Here is a 23,442-nt window from a genome sequence, read left to right as displayed (position 1 = left end):
CTCGCTAGTCTGTCAGCTCCGTGAGGGCAAGGAAGAATCCCTGGCGCCTGGCCCACAGCTGGAGCTCCAAAATGTCAAATGAATGAACTCCCTTGGCCACCTGAGCCTCAGCTTTCCCCTCTGTAGGATGGATGTGCCTTTCCATCTGGAGGTACCCCCATGTTCCGATCCCTTTTCCTACACCTCCCCCACTCCAGAGGGCTGCTCCCGGAACTCCGCAGCCCAGGTTTACATTTTCCCATACCCTGGGCGTTCATGCCCACCACGTGCACTAGGCGCCGGCCCGACCGGACTACCACCCCCAGCATGCCTCGCGCGTTCGTGAAGTACCACCACAACCCATAGGGGTATCTGGGTCTGACAAGGGCCCTGACGCCGCAGAAGCAAGGGCGCGCGCCCCTCTAGCTAAGCATCTGTGGTACGTTCCAAACAGGGGGCCCTCCAAGGCCCCGCGCTTCCGAGCCCCGCGGAAACTCTGGCTCTTCTTGTACAACGGAGGTGGTTCGCTCTTCCGTTGCCCCGTGGCTTCGGCTCATCTCCAGCAGGAAGGCGAGGCTTCCGCCCGGCGCAGGGGGTGAGCTGGAGCACGGTACCCCCAACCCCCTGGACAGCATTTGAGGGAGGGGGCTCAATTTCGGGGATCCCCGAATGGGCATATTTAGAGGCTCTGAGCCCGGTGTGGCATTTAGAGGTGGCTGTTTTTGAGGGGACCCTTAGCAAGTGGCGTTTAGGGACTCCGGGGTGGGACTTGGGAGTCTGTTTTAAGGAGCGTCCCTCGGAGGCAGGGTTTATACCCCTTGGAGACAGGGTTTAGGGGGATGTTTGGGGAGACCCTTAGGGTTCGTGTATGAATACTCTGTCCACGAGGCAGGATTTGGTGTGCTTCCCCAAGGTAGAGGCAAAGTTTGAGGTTCCTGAACTCAGGGCGGAATTTTGGGGGGCTTGTTTCAGGAAAGGTTCTGGTGACGGTGGGAACGTTTGGGACCGACATGGCATGTGGACCTATCGAATGGCCTTTTTGACCTCTGGTTCAGTTATGATGTCTCACCGCGGAGAGACTAGACACATCTGGGCCCACAAGTTTTTTTAGGAACAGGAACACCCAGCCCAGGCTGTGGAAGTAACACCGGAACCTAGTGTGCTAGGTTCTTCCCGAGGGGACAGTGTGCCACGGGGCCTTCATGGACCGTGGCTTTATTCGTCATTCATAAGGAGGTGGGCTGTTGTGGAAGACCTTTTTTTTTTTTTTTTTTTTTTTTTTTGCGGTACGCGGGCCTCTCACCGCTGTGGCCTCTCCCGTTGCGGAGCACAGGCTCCGGACGCGCAGGCTCAGCGGCCATGGCTCACGGGCCCAGCCGCTCCGCGGCATGTGGGATCCTCCAGGACCGGGGCACGAACCCGTGTCCCCTGCATCGGCAGGTGGACTCCCAACCACCGCGCCACCAGGGAAGCCCTGTGGAAGACCATTTTTGCCTTTTTCGCACCTGGTCCATTGGAAGTGTCAGCATATGAATTATTCACGAGGGGGTGGATCAGCGTGCTGAAGGGGTGTGCTGAAAGGGGCGTTCTGCAGTCTGCCGGGCAAATTAGATCTCATTTATTAAGCGTAAAGGTGAGTAGCACCCCGAGTTTTCTGTGGCTTTTCTAGGGGCATTGTGCATAATTCATGAGGGGCGTAGCTTTTACGGCTTCATCTGCATGATCCGCTGTTAGCTTTCCCTTAGAGGTTTCAGGATTTAAATTTTGCGTCTCAGCGAAGGGACGAGGCCTCGCTCATTGTTCATTCCTTACGGTCCAGTAATCCCAGATTATCAGCAAAGTCTCTAGATTCAAGTCCCATCGATCCTTGCCAGCTGTGTGATCTTTGGCAAATTTTTCTGTGAGCCTGAAAAAATGAGTAAGAGCATAATGATGATCAGATTAGTTTACACTCATTTAGCACTTTATTAGCCTGTTTAATCTCCACAACAATTTTAGGTGGTAGGTTATTATTGTCCCATCTTATAGATGAGGAAACTGGGACACCGGGAAACTAAGTAATTTGCCTAAGGTTACTCAGTCAGTGAGTCTGAGTCTACAGTCCTGAGTCTGTAGTCTTAATCAAATGTCATAATGTCTCTCTCCCATCCACCCAATTCAATGGTACTACTACTACTGTTAGTCATGTAGCACTGCCTGCCAGGCACTGTTCTGAGACCTTTCTACATATTTATTCATTTAAGCTTCATCACAAGGTAGTTTACTATTGTTCTCATTTTATGGGTGGGGAAACAGTGGCCCAGAGAAATGAAGTGCCTGGTCCCAAGTCACACAGCTAGTCATCGGTGGATGGAAATGATTTTTGTGAGGGTTTAAGAACTCTCTAAGGAGGTCACCTTTGAGCTGAGACCTGAAGGACAAGAAGGAACCGATTTCCTGCTCTGCATTCCTGAGACCAGTGGTGCAGTGCATGGAAAGGACACACAACAGGAACCACCACATAGTGGGCGATCAGTTAATGTGATCTATTATTATTATTATTTGACAGAATCGTACTGGATGCTTATCGTGTGCCTGGGGCTTTGGTATACAGTCGTATCTCTGGTGACCTGGTAGTCTCTCCTACCTATTTAATGGACATTGGTGGCCTTAGCACTCTGTTTTCCAGTGTAATTCTGGAAGGGTGTTTCAAGGCACTATTTTTTAGATAATGTCCCAAGTTGGGGGTTTCTCTAGTGGCTGGGTACACCCTCACCCATAAGTAATTTTATATTAATATAAAATATATTTACATATCACCTTTAAATTAATATATAATACTTAAAAAATTTAGCGTTGCCCTGTGCCAGCACTGCTCTGAGCTCATTCCATAGTTCATATTCTCTGGTTTTCACAGTGACACATTTTGCCTTTACGATGTAGATGGGTTCTACTACTATCCCCATTTTACAGTTGTAGAAACTGAGGCACCTGCCAGCGGTATGTGGTAAACCTGGATTTGGTTGGACCAAGGCAGCCCCGGTGCAGTTAGTTAAGGGAGGAGGCAGCTGCACTTCTCTTGGGTTTCCCCTGTGGTTCTGCAGCACCTTTCATCATTCATGAACGGGAAGGGGTGACCAAGTTGCCTCGCCTGGAGGACCATAATCCCTACTTGCTGGAGAGGGCTGTCTTGAGTGTATCTGTCCATTCAGGCTCATGCATAATTCATGAGTAACTGGGTGGGACCTTTCTTGACCTCTCTGAGTTTCCAGGTTGGGCTGCTGCAGCATCACCATTCATTATTCATGAGCTGGGGGAGTGTGTTTTCCCTGTGTTAGCCCTATTTCCCTGCTTACTGGGTATTAGATGCAGTAATGGGCGGACCTGTCTCTTTTGTTCTTGCCCACCGGGCCTCATGCATTACTCATGATAAGATGTGGCCTCGGTCTCCTTGGCTTACAGGCTGCAGCAAGATCATTCATTATTCATGAGTATTGGGGTGTGACTTCCATGTTTTAACATTGGCTTTCTGGTTGCAGGGTGTTAGTCAACCAGCCACCCGGCCTCGTGCATAATTCACGATCAGGAAGTGTGGACTTGATGGCCTTTCTTGGTTTCCATGGTAGCCTGGCTGTAACAATGTATTCATTATTCACCTTCCATGGGCGTGCCCTCTATGTCGTTTTACCTGTTTTCCTAGTTACTGCTATAGTAACCACCAGGTGGCGCTATTCGCCTTCGAAGGAGTCACAGACAGGCAGGGGCCGTCATGCATGATTCATAAACGGGCGCGGCCTGCCTGCATCCGGGTTTCTGGGGGTGGGGCCCAAGGTTTTGTTCCGGCCCCGGGCTCGACGGCCGCCATCTTGTGTCGGCGGCGGCTGACGGTAAGGAGGTCCCAGGGACGAGCACAACCACTACGGCCTGAGGAGGAGAAGGCAGCGACGGCGATTCTAGGCGGCCCAGGCGGCAGGGAGGAGGAGGAGGAGAAGGAGGAGGGTGGCGGCCGGGCTTGGCTTCGGCTCCTAGAGGAGTTGGCGGCGGCGCGACCCGGGGAACCGGCATTGGTAACAAATGGCCTTTCTCAGTTCCTTGGCCGGGGCAGGGGCTTCGCGAAGCATTGGAGGGTCTTGGGTCGGCGCAGGGCTAAGCTGACGTTGGGGCGGGCGGTGATGACTCGGACGCAGGAATCGTTGGAGAGAAGGGGGGGGTAGATATTGGGGCGGGGCCGACATTTCCCATCCGGGACCAGCCCAGTCCCTCGGGCTCCAAAATCTGACCTTAGAGTCAGACCCCCAGAATCTGCTTTTAGAGACTCAGGCCAACATTCCTAGTCAGTGACCTGACCCCCATCCTGAGCCTTTCATCGCAGACCGGAACTTCCCCCAATCAGCAGTAGAGACTTACGGGATCGATATTCCTGGTCAAAGCCTCCTACCAGTGTATGTCATTAAAGACCTTCCCCAGAATCTCTCTTCATTCACTCCTAGTTCCTCAGTATTTGCCCTCGCAGCTTTCAAGAGGGGCCAGACCTCAGGGAGGGTCCATTTGGCTTCATTTCTAAAAGAGTCTTTTCTAGCATCTTCCTTCAGAACCTACCCCCCCAACACACACACACACACACTCCCCCCCCCCACCCTCTGCCCTCAGCTTTGAAGGAGTCTAGACCCTGTGAAAGGCCATTTGCGCTTGGCCTCCATGTCAGAGAACACTCCCCCACATCTCAGAGGTCTCCCAACCCACCTTGGCCCAGCATCTTCCCTCCAAAACCTCTCCGGGCCAGCATTTCTATTCAGAGGTTTCCACATAGCACTCACCTTTAAAGACTGCTTTAATTCCTAGAATCTGCCCTTAGAGACTTCCTTTACTTTAAGAGAATGCACCCTTTTTTATGGTCCCAGTATTCTCTTCAGAGAGTACCTCTTGCAGGCCTCAGCATCTCCCCCATCAGACACTCATAACCCCCAGTATCTTCCCTCAGAGCCTCCCAGGGGACCAGACACCAGGGAGGAACTGTTTGGACATATAATCCTCCATCAGAGATCTCTCTGCCAGCATCTGCCCTTGCAGACCCTGTTGGCTCCTAGCCCCTTCCATCAGAGTGTTGCCTCAAATCCCACGCTTCACTCAGCCTCTGCCTTCAAAAGCCAACCGGGGTTCCAGCTTCTCTCACAGACCCCTTAACCTCACATCAGGCCTAAGAATCTGCCCTCAGAGCCTTTCAGGATTCCAGCATCCTCAGTTAGGCTTTCAGCTTCGTAGGACCCCAACATCATTGTCAGTTGTCCCTTCCCACAACAGGTCCAATTCTCCATCAGAGTAGGAAACCCCTTTCTCTGCATCTACTCTCCGAGCCTCCATGGGGTCCCACATAATTGGTCAGAGAAACCCAACCCCACCTGGGGACCTAGCCAGTATCTGCTTACTGAAGTTTTTAGGGCCAGAACTGTCTGGGCTCAGCCTCCCCTTTCCACTCCTCAGAGCAGCTGCAGTACCTAGCACGTACCAATCAGAGATCAACACAAGACCTTTGTACTCCATTAGAAATCCCTCCACGACCCCACCCCGGGCCTCAGCATCCACCCTCATAGCCTCCTGGGACTCTGACATCAATGTCAGAGACACCTTTTCCCTGCAAGTCCCAGTTATTTTTGGTCAAAGATTTCCCTCTGCCACCAGTGAAGACCCCCCAGGGCCCCAGCATCCCCCTGATGGAGAACACCCCCACCCCCAGACCCCAGCGTCTTCCCACAGCCTCCTTGGACTGCAGAGTCCCCCACCCATTCCCTGTGCAGCCGCTGGGGCCTCAGGTGCAACTTCCTGGCCCTTTCGTAAAAACTCCTTTTCCAAGGACCCAGATATGAGTCTTAACAACCTTGCCCAGCACCACCCCTCCTGCCCCCCAGGGCTTCTAACATCCCCTTTCCCATCTCCCTCTGAGCCTCCAAGGGCTCAGACAACCGTCTCCTGACTCTTTTATATTCCCAGGGACCTCTCAGTTAATCCCTCCTAGGAGGCTTGACAGGCCCCAGCATCCTGTGCCCTAGCTTCTCTCTATCCTGATAACTTGACCCTGTGTCTGCCCTCTCTCAGACCTGCTCCAGGACTCGTACCTCAAACCTCCTTCTCTGGTTTGGGTGGTAGACAATGCTCAGGCTTCAAAATCAGCAGATTGGAGACCTCAGGCAGGTTCTGAAACTCTCTAAGCCTCAGTTCAGCTTTGCTGAACAATTGATAGTGTATGTGTTCTAATTGGGGCCTGAGCATGTGTTGAGAGAGAAAGGTTTCGAATTTATGCTGGGGGTGGAGGATCTTAGCTCCTCTCTGGGCTTTCTGCCCCAGACCCCTTCTGCTTGCCTTGAGACTGGCCTGTTCCAAATCTCTGCGATTGAAATCCACTCTCAGACCATCAACCAAAACCTGCTTAGACCCTTGTTGCCAGCATTAGGGGTCCAGATGTCAAAGGTCCAGATAGCAGAGATCTCTCTGGCCCTGGATCATCTCTGATTTCGGAAGTGGGAAGATGGTGTGTCCCAAACAACCAAATCAGTGACAAGGCAAGGCGATAACTAAGTAGTGGAGGCCTCTGCAGGTGCCCAGGGAGGAGCTTATGTCCTTAAGCCTCTGAGTTCTGACCACAGACCTTGACTCTTTTAACCTCCCTAGCAGCCCTTTGAGGATATTTCTGTTTGCCCCTGCTTTGGGGGAAAAAAAGGGGGGCTCAGAGGAAATGAGATACCTATCACGCGTCAGGAAGTCAGTAAATGGAAAAATATGATTTGCCTTGGTCTCCCTACTAACTCACCAAGCCTCTTCTACCCAAGTTGGTTCTTGGCGTTCCCAGCGGTTCAGCTAGATGACTTGGACCTAGCCAGCCTCCTGGGTCCCCCTCCCTCACCCCTCATCTCTTAGCCCTGTGGGCTGGGCCCTGAGCTGGGTCCTGACTCTGTTCCCCCAGGAGGCATTGGCAAACAGTCCAGCACCAGCTGCATGACTGGGCAAGTGACTGGAGTTCTCTTAGCCTTTGTTTTCTTACTTGTGACATGGGTATAAGGTTATCTGGTTCATAGGCATTGTTAGGATTATACAAAGCCCTTTACTCTGAGATTGACAGGCAGTAAGCTCTTGGTAGATGGTAGAGAGCTCCTGTCGTCTTGCTTAGTGCTAGCATGTGACAAGCGCCAAGATGGAATCTTAGGTACAGTGGGGGTACTTGGTGTGATTGGGTGTCAGAAAAGGCTCAGTGTAGGAGAACAGAGGCTCAGAGGAGCATTGGGGGTGGGGGGGAGTGATTGGGGGTCCTGTTGTCTCCAGCGTCTGGAACCAGTCCCCACCCACCCCCCACCCCCCCGCCAATTTCACTTCCACAGCAGCCTGCATTGTTCTGTCTCTGGGACCTAGTCCTCATGAGCTCAGGTTTTTCCATTTGTCTGGCAAGGACATTCGGCCCTTCCTTGCAGGGTCAGGACCGTTGAGGGGATGAAACGCCATAACATCAGGAAGCAGCCTGGGCCTCAGGGTCAGCAGATCCCCGGGTGGTTCCAGCTTGGCCACTCTCTTTGTGGGAACCTAGGTCAAGTCACCAAACTTCCCTGAGTGAGTTTCTTTTCCTCCAGTGTGAGTTGCGAGTGTTACTGATAGTAGTCCAAACCCCACAGGGGTGCCCTGAGGACAGAGTGAGGCACAGATCATAAAGTGATCTGTGTTTGACATTTGGCCCAGGGAGGACTCCTAATAAATATTCGTTTATCATTATTGTTGATCTGTTTTAGGGACTCCACACTCAGACAGGGCTTGGGAAGTGTGTGTTTTCTCTCTCCCTGCGACCTCTTTTATTGGCCCTGGGTGTTTTCCCCTCCCAGAGCTGGGGGTGGTGGGAAGCAGATTGGATTTTGTGAAACTCTCCTCCGTGAGCCCCCCTGGGAACTGAGTTCTCAGCACAATATCTCCTGCCATCATGCCACCCTGATGGATGTCCAAGCCGCGTTTCCCTCTCAAACCCCTGTCACTAGAGTTAAGGGAGAGGAGGGCTGCTTGCTATTGCCTACCTGTTCTGTACCAGGCTTTTTGGTCTGTGTTATATCTCGTCACATCAACAGCTCCATGGGGTAGGTAAGTGCTCTTCTCACCCCTGTTTTACAGGCAAGGGAACCGAGGCCATAGGGGTTAAATGATGACTGTCAAGGAGTGCCAGGGTCTGACCTGAAGCTACATCCTTTCTCTGACTTCCTGACAAGTACATTCTTGTCACTCCTTTCCCCCCACAGTATTGGAGTCTCTCGCTCATTATGCTGGGCTGGGGAGAAAGGCGAATGGCCTAGTGGTTAGCAGCATGGATTGCAAGCCAGACCACCTGGGTTCAGATCTTAGCTCTGACAGCTGTGTGACCCTGGGCAAGTCACCTCACCTCTCTGTACCTGTCTCCTCTTCTGTAAAATGGGGATATTAGCCCTTACGTCTTCCCTTTCCCCACAATCACCACTAACCAACAGGAACACCCACATGCCCTAGGCTCATCTCTGATCTCTTTTTTCCTTCCAGATGTCCAGCTCGCCGCTGTCCAAGAAACGTTGCGTGTCCGGGCCTGATCCAAAGCCGGGTTCTAACTGTTCCCCTGCCCACTCCGTGTTGTCCAAAGTGCCCTCGGTGCCAACCAACGTGAGTGTCTTCTTCCTGGAGACTGGCAGGCGGGGTGGTGGGTGGGAAAGTCTTCTGTATCGCTGTCCCATCTGTCCCTCCCCTCCTCCTGCATGTCTCCCTGAACCTGTTCTTCCCCTCCATCTCTAGGGAATGGCGAAGAACGGCAGTGAAGCAGACATAGATGAGGGACTTTACTCCCGGCAGCTGTAAGTGGGGCCGAGGTTGGACTGTGAGGTGGGAGGGGGCACTGAGTGGATAGGGTCAGAAGGGCCTGGCCCTGACCTGAGACACCCCCTAACCTGGCAGGTATGTGTTAGGCCATGAGGCAATGAAGCGGCTCCAGACGTCCAGCGTACTGGTATCAGGCCTGCGGGGCCTGGGCGTGGAGATTGCCAAGAACATCATCCTTGGTGGGGTCAAGGCTGTCACTCTGCATGACCAGGGCACTGCCCAGTGGGCCGACCTCTCCTCACAGGTACCTCTTCCCATCGCCCTTCTCTGCTGAGACCCCATCCCCCAGGCTACACAGCCAGTTCATTTCTTTCCTCATTCCCCTTTGCAGTTCTACCTGCGGGAGGAGGACATTGGGAAAAACCGGGCTGAGGTTTCCCAGCCCCACCTGGCTGAGCTCAACAGCTACGTGCCTGTCAGCGCCTATACTGGACCCCTCGTAGAGGACTTCCTCAGTGGCTTCCAGGTACCTTGGGCCACCGCCCAACCTCCTGCCCAGTTCTCTCAGAGCCCACCTCTGGTTTATTCATATGATCAATATTTAATGGACTAGCCCGGGTGCCAGGTTTCATGCTGAGGCTGCAGCTAGGGGATGCGAGCAGGCTTTAGACGCTGGACCTGCCTCTTCAGGGGGAAGATGTGAGCCAGCAGACAGGACAGCATAGTGCACAGACTGGAGCCAAACCGCCTTGGCACAAGTCTCTCATTGTACTGGTGTGACCTTGGGCAGGTCACTGAGTCTCCTGTGCCTGCCTTTTGTCTGTTTGTAGACATGGGAATGGTAATAATGCCGACTTCATAAAGATTTTGTGAGGGCTAAGCACTTAGAATAGCAGCTGGTTTTTTATTAAATAAAAACCCTGGGCTGGAAAGAGGAGCTGTGGGAGCTGAGATTGTGCCCTGGGGTGTCCCAGGAAGCCAGGACACGGCTGCCGAACCCTGATGTAGCTATGGGAGCTCACCCTGATGGAATGGGTGGGCATTCAGGCAGAGAGCTAAGTCCCAAGGATCATGGCTGAGCAGGTGTTGTCCTGAGAATTGGGAGCAAGTGGGTGTGGTAGGAGTGAGCTCAGACTTTGGCTGAGGATGAAGTTTTACTTCTGTGTCTCACAGGGCATGGCAGGGTTGTAGGCAGGCAGCAGTGGGTGTTGGCAAATGAAGGAATCAGCTGTTGTCCAGACTCTGTCCTCCCAGCTGCCTCTTTACCTTGCCTGCCATAGTTTAGGGATTCACATTTCTCTTCACTGAGTTTCACCTGGGCTGAATCTGATACATGGTAGATACTTTGTATTTGTGATAGAGAGCTGAACACCCTGAGGCCTCGCACCAGCCTTCCTCCACCATCTCCCCCTTTCCCCTTTCCCCTGGTGCTGGGCCCTCGCCTGAGCTGCCATCTCTCCACAGGTGGTGGTCCTCACCAACACCCCCCTGGAGGACCAGCTGCGGGTGGGTGAGTTCTGTCACAGCTTTGGCATCAAGCTGGTGGTAGCAGACACACGGGGCCTGTTTGGGTGAGTGCCCCCACCCTTTTCCCCTGACCCCTGCCATGCCCAGGAAAAGACCCCCAACCTCTGACTGCCCTCAGCCCCCCTCAGCCCCTTGGGTTTTGGATGTTGTGTCTTTACCTCACCCCATGTAGCATGAGTGCCATCTGATTCCCAGCAGTGATGGGCTGAATTTGCTCAGCAAGTACTTGCTGCATCTTGAGGGACACGTGGGGTCCCTGAGCGCATGGGACTCGAGCATCAGCCCTGTTGCCTCCCTCTACAGGCAGCTCTTCTGTGACTTTGGAGAGAAAATGATCCTCACAGATTCCAATGGGGAGCAGCCGCTCAGTGCTATGGTTTCTATGGTCACCAAGGTGAGGAGGGCAGCCTCAGGGGTCCTGGCAGGCAGATGGGCGGCAGGCCTTCCTGTCTGCTCCCGGTACCCTGGGCCTGCCTCTGAGGTACTCCTCCTTTAACCAGGACAACCCCGGTGTGGTTACCTGTCTGGATGAGGCCCGGCATGGCTTTGAGAGTGGCGACTTTGTCTCCTTTTCGGAAGTACAGGGCATGATTGAACTCAATGGAAGTCAGCCCATGGAAATCAAAGTCCTGGGTGAGCTAGGGCCATGGGGAATCATGGCAGATAGGAGGTGTTTCCCTGGACTCTGCGTGAGGGGAGACACATCCTGGGTGTCTGAGATGAACCAGAGACAGAGTCCCCTGGGGTCCACCCAGAGCTGGGGACATGGGGGAGAAGTGCTGTCTCGTGTTTGAGCTGTTCCTAGAAGAGGCTCCTGGTATCTACATTGAGGGGGAAAAGGTCTCTGGTGTTTGAACAAAGCAGATCAGAGGATCCACTCATGTCTGACTGGATTCGGACAGGGAGCAGAGAATGTCTTCTAGTGTAGACTTGGGGTCAGGGACACAGGGTCCCATGGGCTCTGAGCTGGGCGAGAGGGTAGATGGTTTCTGAAGTTCGAGTGGAATCGATTACTCCTGATGCCTGGGCTGGGTCAGGGATGGATTTTTCCTCATCTTGTGGGTGTTGTGGGTTTTAGGAAGGGTGGGTAGCCTGACAGTTTCCCTGTCTATCCTAGGTCCTTACACCTTTAGCATCTGTGACACCTCCAACTTCTCTGATTATATCCGTGGAGGCATCGTCAGCCAGGTCAAAGTACCCAAGAAGATCAGCTTTGTGAGTGTGGGGAGTAGTGGGCTCTGGGGGTGGTGCCAGGCATTTCCATGTTCTCCATTCTTCTCTTCTGGTTCTGATGCTCCGCCCCCCACAGAAATCCTTGCTGGCCTCCCTGGCAGAGCCTGACTTTGTGATGACGGACTTCGCCAAGTTTTCCCACCCCGCCCAGCTGCACATTGGGTTCCAGGCCCTGCACCAGTTCTGTGCTCAGCATGGCCGGCCCCCTCGGCCCCGCAATGAGGTGGGTAGGTGGGTGAGCCAGCCAGGGCAGATGACCTTGGCATCGAAGGCCCACAGTGCCTCTCTACCTAGCCCCCCACCCCCCACAGTGGCCTCACAGGCATGCTCTTGGTTCCTTCTGCCCCACCAGGAGGATGCCACAGAGCTGGTGACCTTGGCCCGGGCTGTGAATGCTCGAGCCCTGCCAGCGGTGCAGCAGGACAGCCTGGATGAGGACCTCATCCGAAAGCTGGCATATGTGGCTGCTGGGGATCTGGCACCGATAAATGCCTTCATCGGGGGTCTAGCTGCCCAGGAGGTCATGAAGGTCAGCACAGATGGAGAAGGACAGGGTTGGGTTGGGCCAGACACCTCCCTGATTCCATCGCTTGTCCTTCTGTGTCAGGCCCCAGTTAACCACTGACCACTTGCCCTGTCCTGCCCAATCCCCAGGCTTGCTCCGGGAAGTTTATGCCCATCATGCAGTGGCTGTACTTTGATGCACTGGAGTGTCTCCCCGAGGACAAAGAGGCCCTCACGGAGGACAAGTGCCTCCCGGTATGTGAGTGGGGCCCTGGGGGAGATGTCATTGGGGGCATTTCTGGTGAGGCCTTTCTGTGACCCTTCTCCCTCCGCATTCCTCAGCGCCAGAACCGTTATGATGGGCAGGTAGCTGTATTTGGCTCACACCTGCAAGAGAAGTTGGGCAAGCAGAAGTACTTCCTGGTGAGTGATCCACTGGGACAGCCACTTTCTTCATCTCCTGTGGCCTCTGGCTACCTCTTAAGGGGTCTCCTTCTGCCTCCTGAGGGTGGGTCTTTGGTTCTTATATCTCTACCGCATGACTTTTGCCATTTTCTTTTATCTTGAGGGAAAGCCTGGTGTGTCCTTCTGTTTCCACCATCTTGTGCCTCCTCCCTCAGATGCCTGGGTTATTTCTCATAGCCCTGGCACTTGAGGATGTGGCACTAGACCCACCTCTCCCCTCTCTTGCTATCTTCAAGGGGAGTGAGAGTGAGGAGTGATGAGTGACTTCACACTGACCTGCATCATCCTGACTAGCCTCTTTCTCTCTTCTTGGCTGTCTTCTAGGTGGGCGCAGGGGCCATTGGCTGTGAACTGCTCAAGAACTTTGCCATGATTGGGCTGGGCTGTGGGGAGGGCGGAGAAATTGTCATCACAGACATGGACACCATTGAGAAGTCAAATCTGAACAGACAGTTTCTGTTCCGGCCCTGGGACGTCACGGTGAGAGTGGTGGGGGTAGGAGGTGGGACTTTGTCATCTTGTTTTCCTCTTTTGTTCTCATTCTTGGAAAAGGGGCTTTACCACCTTTTTCTTTCCTTCACCTTCTCTCTGTCACTCGTTCAACAAACACTGAGTACCCTTCCATCGAATCTACCGTTTTTTATCTCCTTTTTTTTTTTCTTTTTCCTTGACTTCTTATGAGTGCTGGTTGGGACAGTGTGTTGGGGGTCCCAAGTTCAATGATTCACTAGTCCCCTAGGACTCAGCAGTACTCAGCATGTAGTTGTACTCACAGTTAACGATTTCTTCTGGCAAAAGGATGCGTAACAAAATCAGCAAAGGGAAGTGGCTCATGGGGTGAAGTCTGGGGGAGACCAGGCACAAGTTTCCAAGACTCCTCTCCCAGTGGAGTTGCACAGGACATGCATAATTCCCCTAGTAGCGAGTTGCAACAGCACGTGAAATGTTGCCAACCAGGGAAGCTCGTTAGAGACACAGTACCCAGGGTTTTTACTGTGGTCTGGTCACATAGGCACCTTCTGCTGGTAATGTCCCCAAATTCCAGACTCCCAGAAGGAGAGCAGGAGTTCAGCATAAACCACAGGGTTTGCTTAAGCAGTCTAGGCACAGTGAGAAGCCCTTACCAGGTACTGAATGGCAAGAACCCTCCAGAAGTCCAGGTTCCCAGACTGCAGCCAAGGGCCAACCTGGCCAGCAGGCCTCTTTCCTAGGAGAGTACTTGTGCTAGGTTCACTCTTCTCTACACAGATAGAAGCTGGGTTATATGGTGATCTAGTTAGGAAGCCTTCTGTAGGGGACAGTGTCATTGTTGCCTGGCCAGGATCGATTCCCCTTTTGTTCATTCATTTATTCACCAAGTAGTTATTGAGTAAGTTCTGTTCTAGGTACACCAAGGAAACAAAGATTTTAGTGGACGGGGACAGACAGTAAACAGCACAATACAATAGCGAAGTTTATAGTTAACGTCCATAAGTGCTGTGCAGAGGAAACAACAAAAACAAGATGAGGGAAGTGGGCAGGCCAGGGAGATCGGTTTGCAGTTTTGATTACAGTGGTTAAGGAAGGGCTCATTTCTGCCGACTTGGAGGGCATGAGGGAATAGAGTCCCTTTTTCTGGGGAAGAGTGCTCCAGGCCAAGATCCTGAGGTGGGAGGGTAATAGGAGATGAGCTAGAGGAAACGGGGGCCAACTCATTTTGCCTTCAGTGGAGGTGGGAGCCAAGGGAGGGTTTTCAGCAGAGGAGGGACGTGACCTGATTTGGACTTTGAAAGGATCCTCCTTGTCTGTGTGCTAAGATTCTGTTTTGTTTGGGGGAATGTTCCCCAGCCCTGGGTGCCATTAACTGCAAGAACAATAGAAGTTGGGTAGGCAGAAGAACAAGTGGCTGGCCTATCGTCTCCAGCCTGTGTCTGTGCACTGCTTCCCTTTTCACTGAGCCCCTGCCATATCTGTCACAGCCCTAGCCATGTGGTACTGTCACGAACTGTCTCCTGCCAAACCAGGGAGCCTCCTGAACTCAGGGCTTGGTTCTTCCCAGCATTAAATAAGCCAGCCTTCAGGAGGACAGCTCTGTGGAGGTTCGCTGGTGCATGCATGAATAACTGAGTTCTGTTCCCCCATTCCTACCCGTGCCCCCCCCCAGAAGTTAAAGTCTGACACAGCTGCTGCAGCTGTGCGCCAGATGAATCCGCACATCCGAGTGACAAGCCACCAGAACCGTGTAGGCCCTGACACCGAGCGCATCTATGATGACGATTTCTTCCAAAACCTGGATGGTGTGGCCAACGCCCTGGATAATGTGGATGCCCGTGAGTTTGGAGGCGGGAGAGGAGGTCAGGGGCCAACTTGCGTGCGTGCGTGCGTGTGTGTGTGTGTCTGTGTGTGTGTGTGTGTGTGTGTGTGTGTGTGTGTGTGTGTATATCTTGGAGGTGCCTGTCTTCCATTCTCCTGATGTCCATTTCTTGGCACTCACGTTTTGTTGTGACCCCTCCCGCCCCCCAGGCATGTACATGGACCGCCGCTGCGTGTACTACCGTAAGCCACTGCTGGAGTCAGGCACACTGGGCACCAAGGGCAATGTGCAGGTGGTGATCCCCTTCCTGACAGAATCATACAGCTCCAGCCAGGACCCGCCTGAAAAGTCCATCCCCATCTGCACACTGAAGAACTTCCCCAATGCCATCGAGCACACCCTGCAGGTGATCAGCATGGGGGGAGAGGGCAGGGGTCAGGCACCCGGCCTCGCGGCCACTGGCCCCTGTACTTTTTCTTTAAACCTTCCTCTCTTACTTTCTATCTTGCAACCTTGGTTTCTAGAATGATTCATTCTTTTTTTTAAAACTTTTTTTTTTTTTTTTTGTGGTACGGGGCCCTCTCACTGTTGTGGCCTCTCCCATTGCAGAGCACAGGCTCTGGACACGCAGGCTCAGTGGCCGTGGCTCACAGGCCCAGCCGCTCCGCGGCATGTGGGATCTTCCCGGACCGGGGCATGAACCCGTGTCCCCTGCATTGGCAGGTGGACTCTCAACCACTGTGCCACCAGGGAAGCCATTTTTTAACTTTTGTTTTGAAAACTTTTCAGCATTTAGACAGATACAGAGAATAGTGTGGGGAACACTCAAATACTCTTAGATTTAACATTTGTTAACGTTTTGCCACATTCTCTTCATAGATTCATGTGACTTTTTCTTGTTTTGGTGAAGTATATTGTGGCCATCACAATGCTTCACTCCCTCTGCTTCTTCGAAGGGAGGATGTATTCGCACATAACAGGGTCTCAACTTCAGCACTGGTGACAGTTGGGGCCCGATATCTCTTTATCATGGGGGCATCCTGAGCACTGTAGGATGTTTAGCAGAATCCCTGGCTCCTACCCACTAGATGCCAGTAGCACCCCCTTCCATTTGTGGCAACTAAAAATGTCTTCAGACATTGCTGGATGTCCCCTGGGGGCAAGATCTCTCCCAGGTGAGAACTGCCCCCAGGTAAGAACTGCCGTGTCTAACCAAAACACCACCTTCGTGCTGAACAAAGTTAATGGTAATTCTTACTGTCTCTCCTAGTTACTTATTTGTCTCTAATACTCAGTCCATATTCAGGTTTCCCCTGCTGTTGCTCAAAATGGGTTTAATAGCTGGTTTTCCAGGTTGATTTTGTTTGCGTGATGCATATACATACAGAATACAGAGCAGTGCACATATTGTCTGGCTGAGTTTTTTACAAAGCGAACATATCTAGGTTGTCCAGCACCTAGGCCTACAGACCAGAACCTAAGGATAACCATTGTGTTATCAGATGATTCTTAGTACAGTCTTTGAGAGCAAACCATTCAGAACGTTTAGTAAAAGTATGGGGCGGTGGGAACAAAATAGGGAGGGGGGAAAAAACAGTTCCCTCTATCACTTTCCCTTCTGCCCTTGCAGTTCCAGACTGGGTGTCTTTGTATTTGTGCACCCACCACAGACTCACTAGGCCATGAGTGACCTTGGACTTAGCCTCTCCATGCCTTGATGAAATGGAGGTGACAGTAGTATATACTTTATGGGGTTGTAAAGCATTTAGCATTCACTATGTATCTGGTGCTGTTTTAAATAAACTTTAAATATATACATACTTGGCAACCCGTGAGGTACATACTACTGTTACAGTATCTGTTTTGGAAAGGAGGGCACAGAGTTAAGTGTCACTGTGTGTCCCTGAAGTCGCAAAGCTAGATACTGTGTAGCGGAGCTGGTTTTGATCTCTGACATCTATATCCTCCAAACCCCCTCACCAGTGACAGCACTTACTGTTCTAGGAATTCTCAGAGGGCAGAGCCTCTGTCCAGTTTGCTGCTGAGTCCTCAGGGCCTGTATAGGACCGTAATTTTAAATATGTTATGTAATTTAAAAATACACGTAACTGAATTATTTTTTTTATTGAGGCATGACATACCTCACGTAAGGTACACAGAACTAAATTTTTTTCACGCATTCACTAGTGTAACTGCTGTCCAGATCAAGTTCATTGGTTTTTCAAATTGAGGTGCTGGGGGCGGGTGGAGTGGGGAAGGTTGGGAACAGTGATTGCGGGGCTTACCTTCTGCCAGAGCAGCTTTGTTCATCCTGTTTGATTTGTTCACTGATGGTCTTTCTAATGCCTCCAGAAGCCCATTTTGTCAACCATCGCCCCCTGTAATCTGTTTGCTCTGTCTGCAGTGGGCTAGAGATGAGTTTGAAGGCCTCTTCAAGCAGCCGGCAGAAAACGTCAACCAGTACCTCACGTAAGTAACCAAATGCCCCCTCACCCCACCCACTGCCCTCCAGCCAGAGCATCCTGTCTGCTTTCCTCACCAGTGTGACACCCAGCACCAGGCACACTTCTCAAGTGAGTCAGTGAATGTTGGGGCCTCGTTCCACTGGGGGTCAGGACTAGCTTTCCGTGGAGAAAGTGGGGTTGCCCTGGAGCCCACGCTTGGGGCCGCTGTGTAATCCTGCCCTTTTGACCCCTCCAATTCCTGATAGAGACCCCAAGTTTGTGGAGCGGACCCTGCGGCTGGCGGGCACCCAACCCCTGGAGGTGCTGGAGGCCGTGCAGCGCAGCCTGGTGCTGCAGCGGCCATGTACCTGGGCCGACTGTGTGGCCTGGGCCTGCCACCACTGGCACACCCAGTACTCTAACAACATCCGGCAGCTGCTGCACAACTTCCCTCCCGACCAGGTAACGCCCACTTGCCAGGTCCATTTGGTGGGATGCGTTTCCCAGAAACAGGAGCCTGCTGTGCGTTCTCCGTGTGGCTCCTTTCGGTCATTAGTCCAGCTGTGGCAGATGCCCCAAGCATGGGGGTCTCACACGAATGATTAAACTCGACCTGTTTTTGCTGTCCCCTTTCCTTTGAGCAAGAGACTTCACTTCTGTTTCCCTTACCTGTGGTGTGGGCTGACTCACCCACCTCCCAGGACTGTAAGGATCATAGTGGAGAGATTTTGGAGTTAAGAGCTCAGGAATCAGTGGGGGTTCAAATCCCAGCTCCATTTTCATTTGGGCAAGTCACATACCTTCTCTCTGTACTTCAGTTTCCTCATCAGTAGAGATAACAGTAATCTACCTCATGAGGGTTTTTGTGAGGATTTATTAATATTAGCTTAGTACAGTGCCTAGCAATTCATAAGAGTTTGTTAAATGGCTGTGTGGCTAGCACAGAGTGAGTGCCAGGAGTTTTTTTTCAGTGAGGTGCCCCTGTTTCATTCAGCCTGGCATCAGCACTTCCATCTACAGGACCCTACAGTCTAGGTTGTTCATGATCTATTCTAGCCCCCTGCGCATGCCCAGCCAGGAATAGTGAGTCAGGGCACATCCAGGGCCAAGGTGAGAAGTTAGGATTGTTAGAGAGGACTCCAATCTCAGGTCCTGCTCCTCAAAATTCTCTCTACTTCCTTAGCTCACAAGCTCGGGAGCTCCATTCTGGTCTGGGCCCAAACGCTGTCCACACCCGCTCACCTTTGATGTCAACAATGTAAGTCTCCTCCTTGGGGTCTCCTAGGGTCAGGTGGAGGGTGCGTGGGTGGGAAGGAGGCCGAGACTCCCCAGGTGAGGGTGGACGTGCTCACCCTTCTGGGCCCTGCCTTCTCCTAGCCTCTGCATCTGGACTACGTGATGGCTGCTGCCAACCTGTTTGCCCAGACCTATGGGCTGACAGGCTCTCAGGACCGAGATGCTGTGGCAGCGCTCCTACAGTTTGTGCAGGTCCCCGAGTTTACCCCCAAGTCTGGCGTCAAGATCCATGTCTCTGACCAGGAGCTACAGAGCGCCAATGCCTCTGTTGGTGAGGATGTTTGGCCAGTCGGCCAGGAGTCACCACCCCAACTTGTCCCCTGCCCAGTCCAGCCTTCTCTGCCCCTGGCACTGCTCTGCAACCCCTGGCCTAAGGCTTCCCCACACCTTCCTTTGAGCCTCCCTTGCTCTGAAATGAGGGTCGGTTGGGTTAAATTCTATCCCTCCTGCCTCCTCCTCCCCACTCCCTGGCCCTCAGGAGAACTAGCTGTTTGTTTCTCTTGCTCTGTGTGTGTTTCCCTTGGAAAGAACAACTTTTCTCTGTTTCTTCTTGATCTGTTTATCTGGAGGGTGTGATTTCCGCCAATGGTCTTGCTCCCTTGGTATCTGCCCCATCTTCCCACCACCATGTTCCTCTGTGTGCATCTTTGCCATGGTATTGCTCTCCACAGTTTTCCTCATCTCCCTCTCCATATCTCTGCCCCAGTTCCCCATCTCTCTCCATCTCTTTCCCCCAGCTCATGCTGTATATCAGGGGTAAGGGCCAAACAGTGACTCTTCTAGGCTTTGCAGGCCATATAGTGGGCTGCAGTTAATCACCTCTGCAGTTGAAGCACAAAAGCAGCCATACACAACATACAAATGAACGAATGTGCCTGTTTTTATTTTCTCCCATGTCCCCATCTTCCTCCCCAAATATATATCTGTCATGTTCCTCTCTGTGTATTTCCTCCATCTTGTTCCTCATATACATGCATACGTATGTATCTGTGTGTAATATATATAAAACATATGCAAGGTCTATGTAAAATATATATAAACTTTGTGTGTGTGTGTATATATATACACACACACACACATACACAGCATATATAGGGTATATATAAGATGTATCTATCATGTGTATAAAATTTTTTCTCACCTATCTCATCCTCTGTATATGCCCCTATTCTCCACTCTTCATATATTCTTTCCCCCAGTATCTTAACCTCAATATCCACATCTGCATATTTCTCCCAACTTCCCCTCTATGTATCTTCCCCTGCCTTTTTCCCCTGTATCCTCTTATGTCTCCCCACCTCTCTCTGCATCATTCTTCCTGAGATCTGCAGCTCTCCCATCCTGATCTGTCCATCCCCACTTTCTCCTAATGTCTTCATTTTCAGTTCCTTAGAGTCTCTAGAGATACCTTTCTCTTGATATACCTGCCCCCTGTCCCCTGTCTTATTCAGGTTTGTACTCTGTTGTCCTGCTCTCTCTCTCCCCATTGCTCCTCCTCCCTCCCAGGATGTCTTTCCTTTTCAAATCCTTTATCTACCTAAACACCTTTTGCCCCACCTGGGCTCCTGTTTCTACCTTAGACCCTGGCCTGGGGTCTAAAGGGTTGACGGTGTTCCTCTCTCCCTGCAGATGACAGTCGTCTGGAGGAGCTCAAGGCCATACTGCCCAGTCCAGAAAAGCTCCCTGGGTTCAAGATGTACCCCATTGACTTCGAGAAGGTGCTGGGTGGGGGCCCTGGGCAGGCAGTGGGGATGGGCTAAGCACAGATGGGCAGGACAGAACAGGTTCTGGGGATCTAGAGGCAGCCCCAGGCCTTTGTGGGATTGGATCACAGGCCTACTATGGGGCCCTGAACGAATAGATGTTCCCAGCCATGCTTTGTGATCTGAGAGCCCAGCAGGTAATTGCAGTGGAGGATACTTGTGTCTCCGGAGGCCAGGAATCCTCTTCCTCCTCTGATCCTCTCCTTATTGTCTCCCCACCCTCCTCCCTTAACCTCTCACTCATAAAAGGATGATGACAGCAACTTCCATATGGATTTCATTGTGGCTGCATCCAACCTCCGGGCAGAGAACTATGACATTCCCCCTGCAGACCGGCACAAGGTGAGGCAAATCTAGACTTGACGTTTCACCCCCTCCCAGGCTGCAGTTGCCCACATTTTATCCCTTCTGTAGAATATGAGCTTCTTCTACCCTTAACTTCCTTCCTTGATCCTTTCCTTCCTCACAGAGCAAGCTGATTGCAGGAAAGATCATCCCAGCCATTGCCACGACCACAGCAGCCGTGGTTGGCCTTGTGTGTCTAGAGCTGTACAAGGTGGTGCAGGGGCACCGACAGCTTGACTCCTATAAGAATGGTTTCCTCAATTTGGCCCTGCCTTTCTTTGGCTTCTCCGAACCCCTTGCAGCACCCCGTCATCAGGTGAGGGCCTGCATCAGGGGAAGTGGATTTGTGGGTGGGTGTTGCTCTGTAGAGCTGGCTCTAGTTTGCTTCATAGCCTGTCACCAGGAGAGGGTTTCTGTCAGTGTGTACCTGTTCCTTTTGTTTACCCCCTTGTTCATTTATTCATTCATCATATATATATATATATATATGTATATATATATATATATATATATATATATATATATATTTTTTTTTTTTTGCGGTACGCAGGCCTCTCACTGTTGTGGCCTCTCCCGTTGTGGAGCACAGGCTCCAGGCTCGCAGGCCCAGCGGCCATGGCTCGCAGGCCTAGCCGCTCCGCAGCATGTGGGATCCTCCCAGACCAGGGCACGAACCCGTGTCCCTTGCATTGGCAGGCGGACTCTCAACCACTGCGCCGCCAGGGAAGCCCCATATTTTTTTTTTTTAGTATTTTCTATGTGCTAAGTACCGGTCTGATTCTGCTTGTGGAAGACCTCAGAAAAGATATTTGAATAGTAGATTATGATTGATAACTGCACAATAGTAGCACCCAAAATTTATTGGGTGCTTAGTATGTGAAATGCTTTTGCTTGCTTCGTCATTCACTCAGATATTTACTGAGCACCTACTGCATGCTAGGTACTCTTACAGGTGCTAAGGTTATATTCCTGAAATAGAGTAACACAATAAATGATTTTGGAACCCCAAAAAAAGAACAGGATAAGGAGAACTTGAGAGTACCAGGTGGTGAAGGGATGGGTTTGGGATTTTAGCTGTGGGATAATCAGGAGTGGCCTTACGGAGAAGATGACATGTGAGTCCAGACTTGGAGGAGGTGAGGAGACAGGCCATGAAGGATTTGCCGGGAAGGCATTCCAGACAGAGGGGCCAGTCTCTGCGGGGATATTGAGGTAGGAGTGTGCCTGGGATGTTTGAGGAAGAAGTCGTTAGAACAGAGTGAGTGAAAGGATGAGGGGATAGGAAATGAGGAGAAAAGAACAGGATTCCAATGACTTAAGGCCTTATCTGCATTATCATAAGGGTTTCATTCTTTACTCAAGGCAAGACAAAAGCCATGAGAAAGTTTTGGACACAAGAGGCTTGTGATCTGACTTAGCATGTCTGCATGAGTGGAGGGGGAGACTGATGGGGCTGCGCCCTCTGGTGGCCCCCATCCCATTGGCCTGCTCCTTGTCCCACAGTACTATAACCAAGAGTGGACACTGTGGGATCGCTTTGAGGTACAGGGGCTGCAGTCTAATGGTGAGGAGATGACCCTCAAACAGTTCCTTGACTACTTCAAGGTGAGACCCCTTTCTCTCTCTCACCCCACTGGGGGCGGAGTGTGCAGGTGACTGGCTGGCCTGTCCACCCCCGTGACACTGCTGTCCTCCCCCTTCTCCTCCAGACAGAGCATAAGCTGGAGATCACCATGCTGTCCCAGGGTGTGTCTATGCTCTACTCCTTCTTCATGCCGGCCGCCAAGCTCAAGGAACGGTTGGATCAGCCGTGAGTTGGGTAGTGGGGACCCTCAACTTGGCAGCTGTCCCACTCCTGCTCACTGCCCTTCACCTCCTCTGCCCTCAGCTACCTGCCCCTCTTCACTTACTTTTTGCCTCCCTGACCCTCTGCTCCCCCGCCCCCAGGATGACAGAGATCGTAAGCCGTGTGTCGAAGCGAAAGCTGGGCCGCCATGTGCGGGCCCTGGTGCTTGAGCTGTGCTGCAACGACGAGAGTGGCGAGGACGTTGAGGTCCCTTATGTACGATACACCATCCGCTGACCCCTATCCTCTCCTACAGACTGACCCCAGGCCCCCTCTCCAGACCCTTCCAGCCCAGGGCTCCCATTTGGCCTCTGTCATCGGCCCAGCTACCCAAGCCTGGTGTTCCCTCTTCGTCCCTCTACCTGAACCCTCTTGCCGCTGCTTCCTACCTTGTTTGGAACCTGAATCCTAATAAAGCGTTGTAAACCCAGATGTGACATAGCTGCTGGTTCCAGGGAAAGAAGGGACTTTCTGGAGCTGTCTGGTTCAGATAGTAACCAAAAGGGCTCAGCCTCACCCCAGCTGCCAGCTTCCTGGGCAGAGAAAATGTGGGAACTGTCATGTCTTCCTCCTGCCCTTCCTGCTTAGGAAGAAATGGAGGCAGTAGTGAAGCTGTGGAGAGCAGGTACCTAGGTCCTTGTGACTTCACTGGAGGTGGGTTCAAATTCACTTTCTCCATCTCTAGCTCCTAACTCCCTGCCATATTGATTTTGAGAGGTAGTTAAGAGCAGTGTTTGAGCAAGTCCTTTAACTTCTCTAACCTTGTCCCCCCTCTGTGAAGGGAAAAGTTATGGCAACCAGTTGGCCAGGGCTTGGTCACTGTGGCTTATGTCCTTGGGGCACATCTCTTCCCACCTGGACCGAAGCACTCAGACCCTGGACAGGCCTTTAGCATCATGGTTCCCAGTGCTAGGAATGCCCGTGGTGTCCTTAGTTCAACTTCCCTGCTGCAGAGGG

At 52.1% G+C, this 23,442-nt stretch overlaps 1 protein-coding gene across 3 annotated transcripts; it reads left to right on the top strand.

Annotated features, from left to right (window-relative positions):
* Nucleotides 1-438: 438 nt before the first annotated feature.
* Nucleotides 439-22,915, top strand: UBA1 (ubiquitin like modifier activating enzyme 1). Of its 3 annotated transcripts, none has more exons than XM_060137162.1 (26): nt 439-574; nt 8,500-8,616; nt 8,746-8,804; nt 8,905-9,073; nt 9,161-9,295; nt 10,234-10,340; nt 10,600-10,690; nt 10,797-10,929; nt 11,414-11,511; nt 11,606-11,752; nt 11,882-12,058; nt 12,184-12,288; nt 12,376-12,456; nt 12,823-12,978; nt 14,642-14,807; nt 15,001-15,197; nt 17,196-17,260; nt 17,502-17,697; nt 18,419-18,493; nt 18,613-18,802; nt 20,161-20,249; nt 20,544-20,636; nt 20,764-20,955; nt 22,143-22,244; nt 22,349-22,449; nt 22,587-22,915. In XM_060137162.1, exons 2-26 carry the CDS (start codon nt 8,500-8,502, stop codon nt 22,720-22,722), a joined length of 3,177 nt encoding a protein of 1,058 aa, XP_059993145.1. In that variant the 5' UTR covers nt 439-574; the 3' UTR covers nt 22,723-22,915. The 3 variants fall into 3 exon arrangements, with proteins under 3 accessions (XP_059993145.1, XP_059993144.1, XP_059993142.1); XM_060137161.1 differs by lacking the exon at nt 439-574 and adding an exon at nt 3,826-3,845; XM_060137159.1 differs by lacking the exon at nt 439-574 and adding an exon at nt 3,867-4,025.
* Nucleotides 22,916-23,442: the final 527 nt, after the last annotated feature.

This window comes from Lagenorhynchus albirostris, chromosome X (genome assembly GCF_949774975.1).
Source record: "Lagenorhynchus albirostris chromosome X, mLagAlb1.1, whole genome shotgun sequence".
Taxonomy (NCBI): Eukaryota; Metazoa; Chordata; class Mammalia; order Artiodactyla; family Delphinidae; genus Lagenorhynchus; species Lagenorhynchus albirostris.
This window is presented reverse-complemented; position numbering and strand designations above follow the sequence as displayed.

Bases quoted from the DNA above. Each gene is read 5' to 3' on its own strand.
- UBA1 (XM_060137162.1), top strand. From the start codon at position 8,500: ATGTCCAGCTCGCCGCTGTCCAAGAAACGTTGCGTGTCCGGGCCTGAT. The intron at 9,074-9,160 runs GTACCTCTTCCC...TCCCCTTTGCAG, and splicing joins GGGCCGACCTCTCCTCACAG to TTCTACCTGCGGGAGGAGGA. The intron at 11,512-11,605 runs GTGAGTGTGGGG...CGCCCCCCACAG, and splicing joins TACCCAAGAAGATCAGCTTT to AAATCCTTGCTGGCCTCCCT.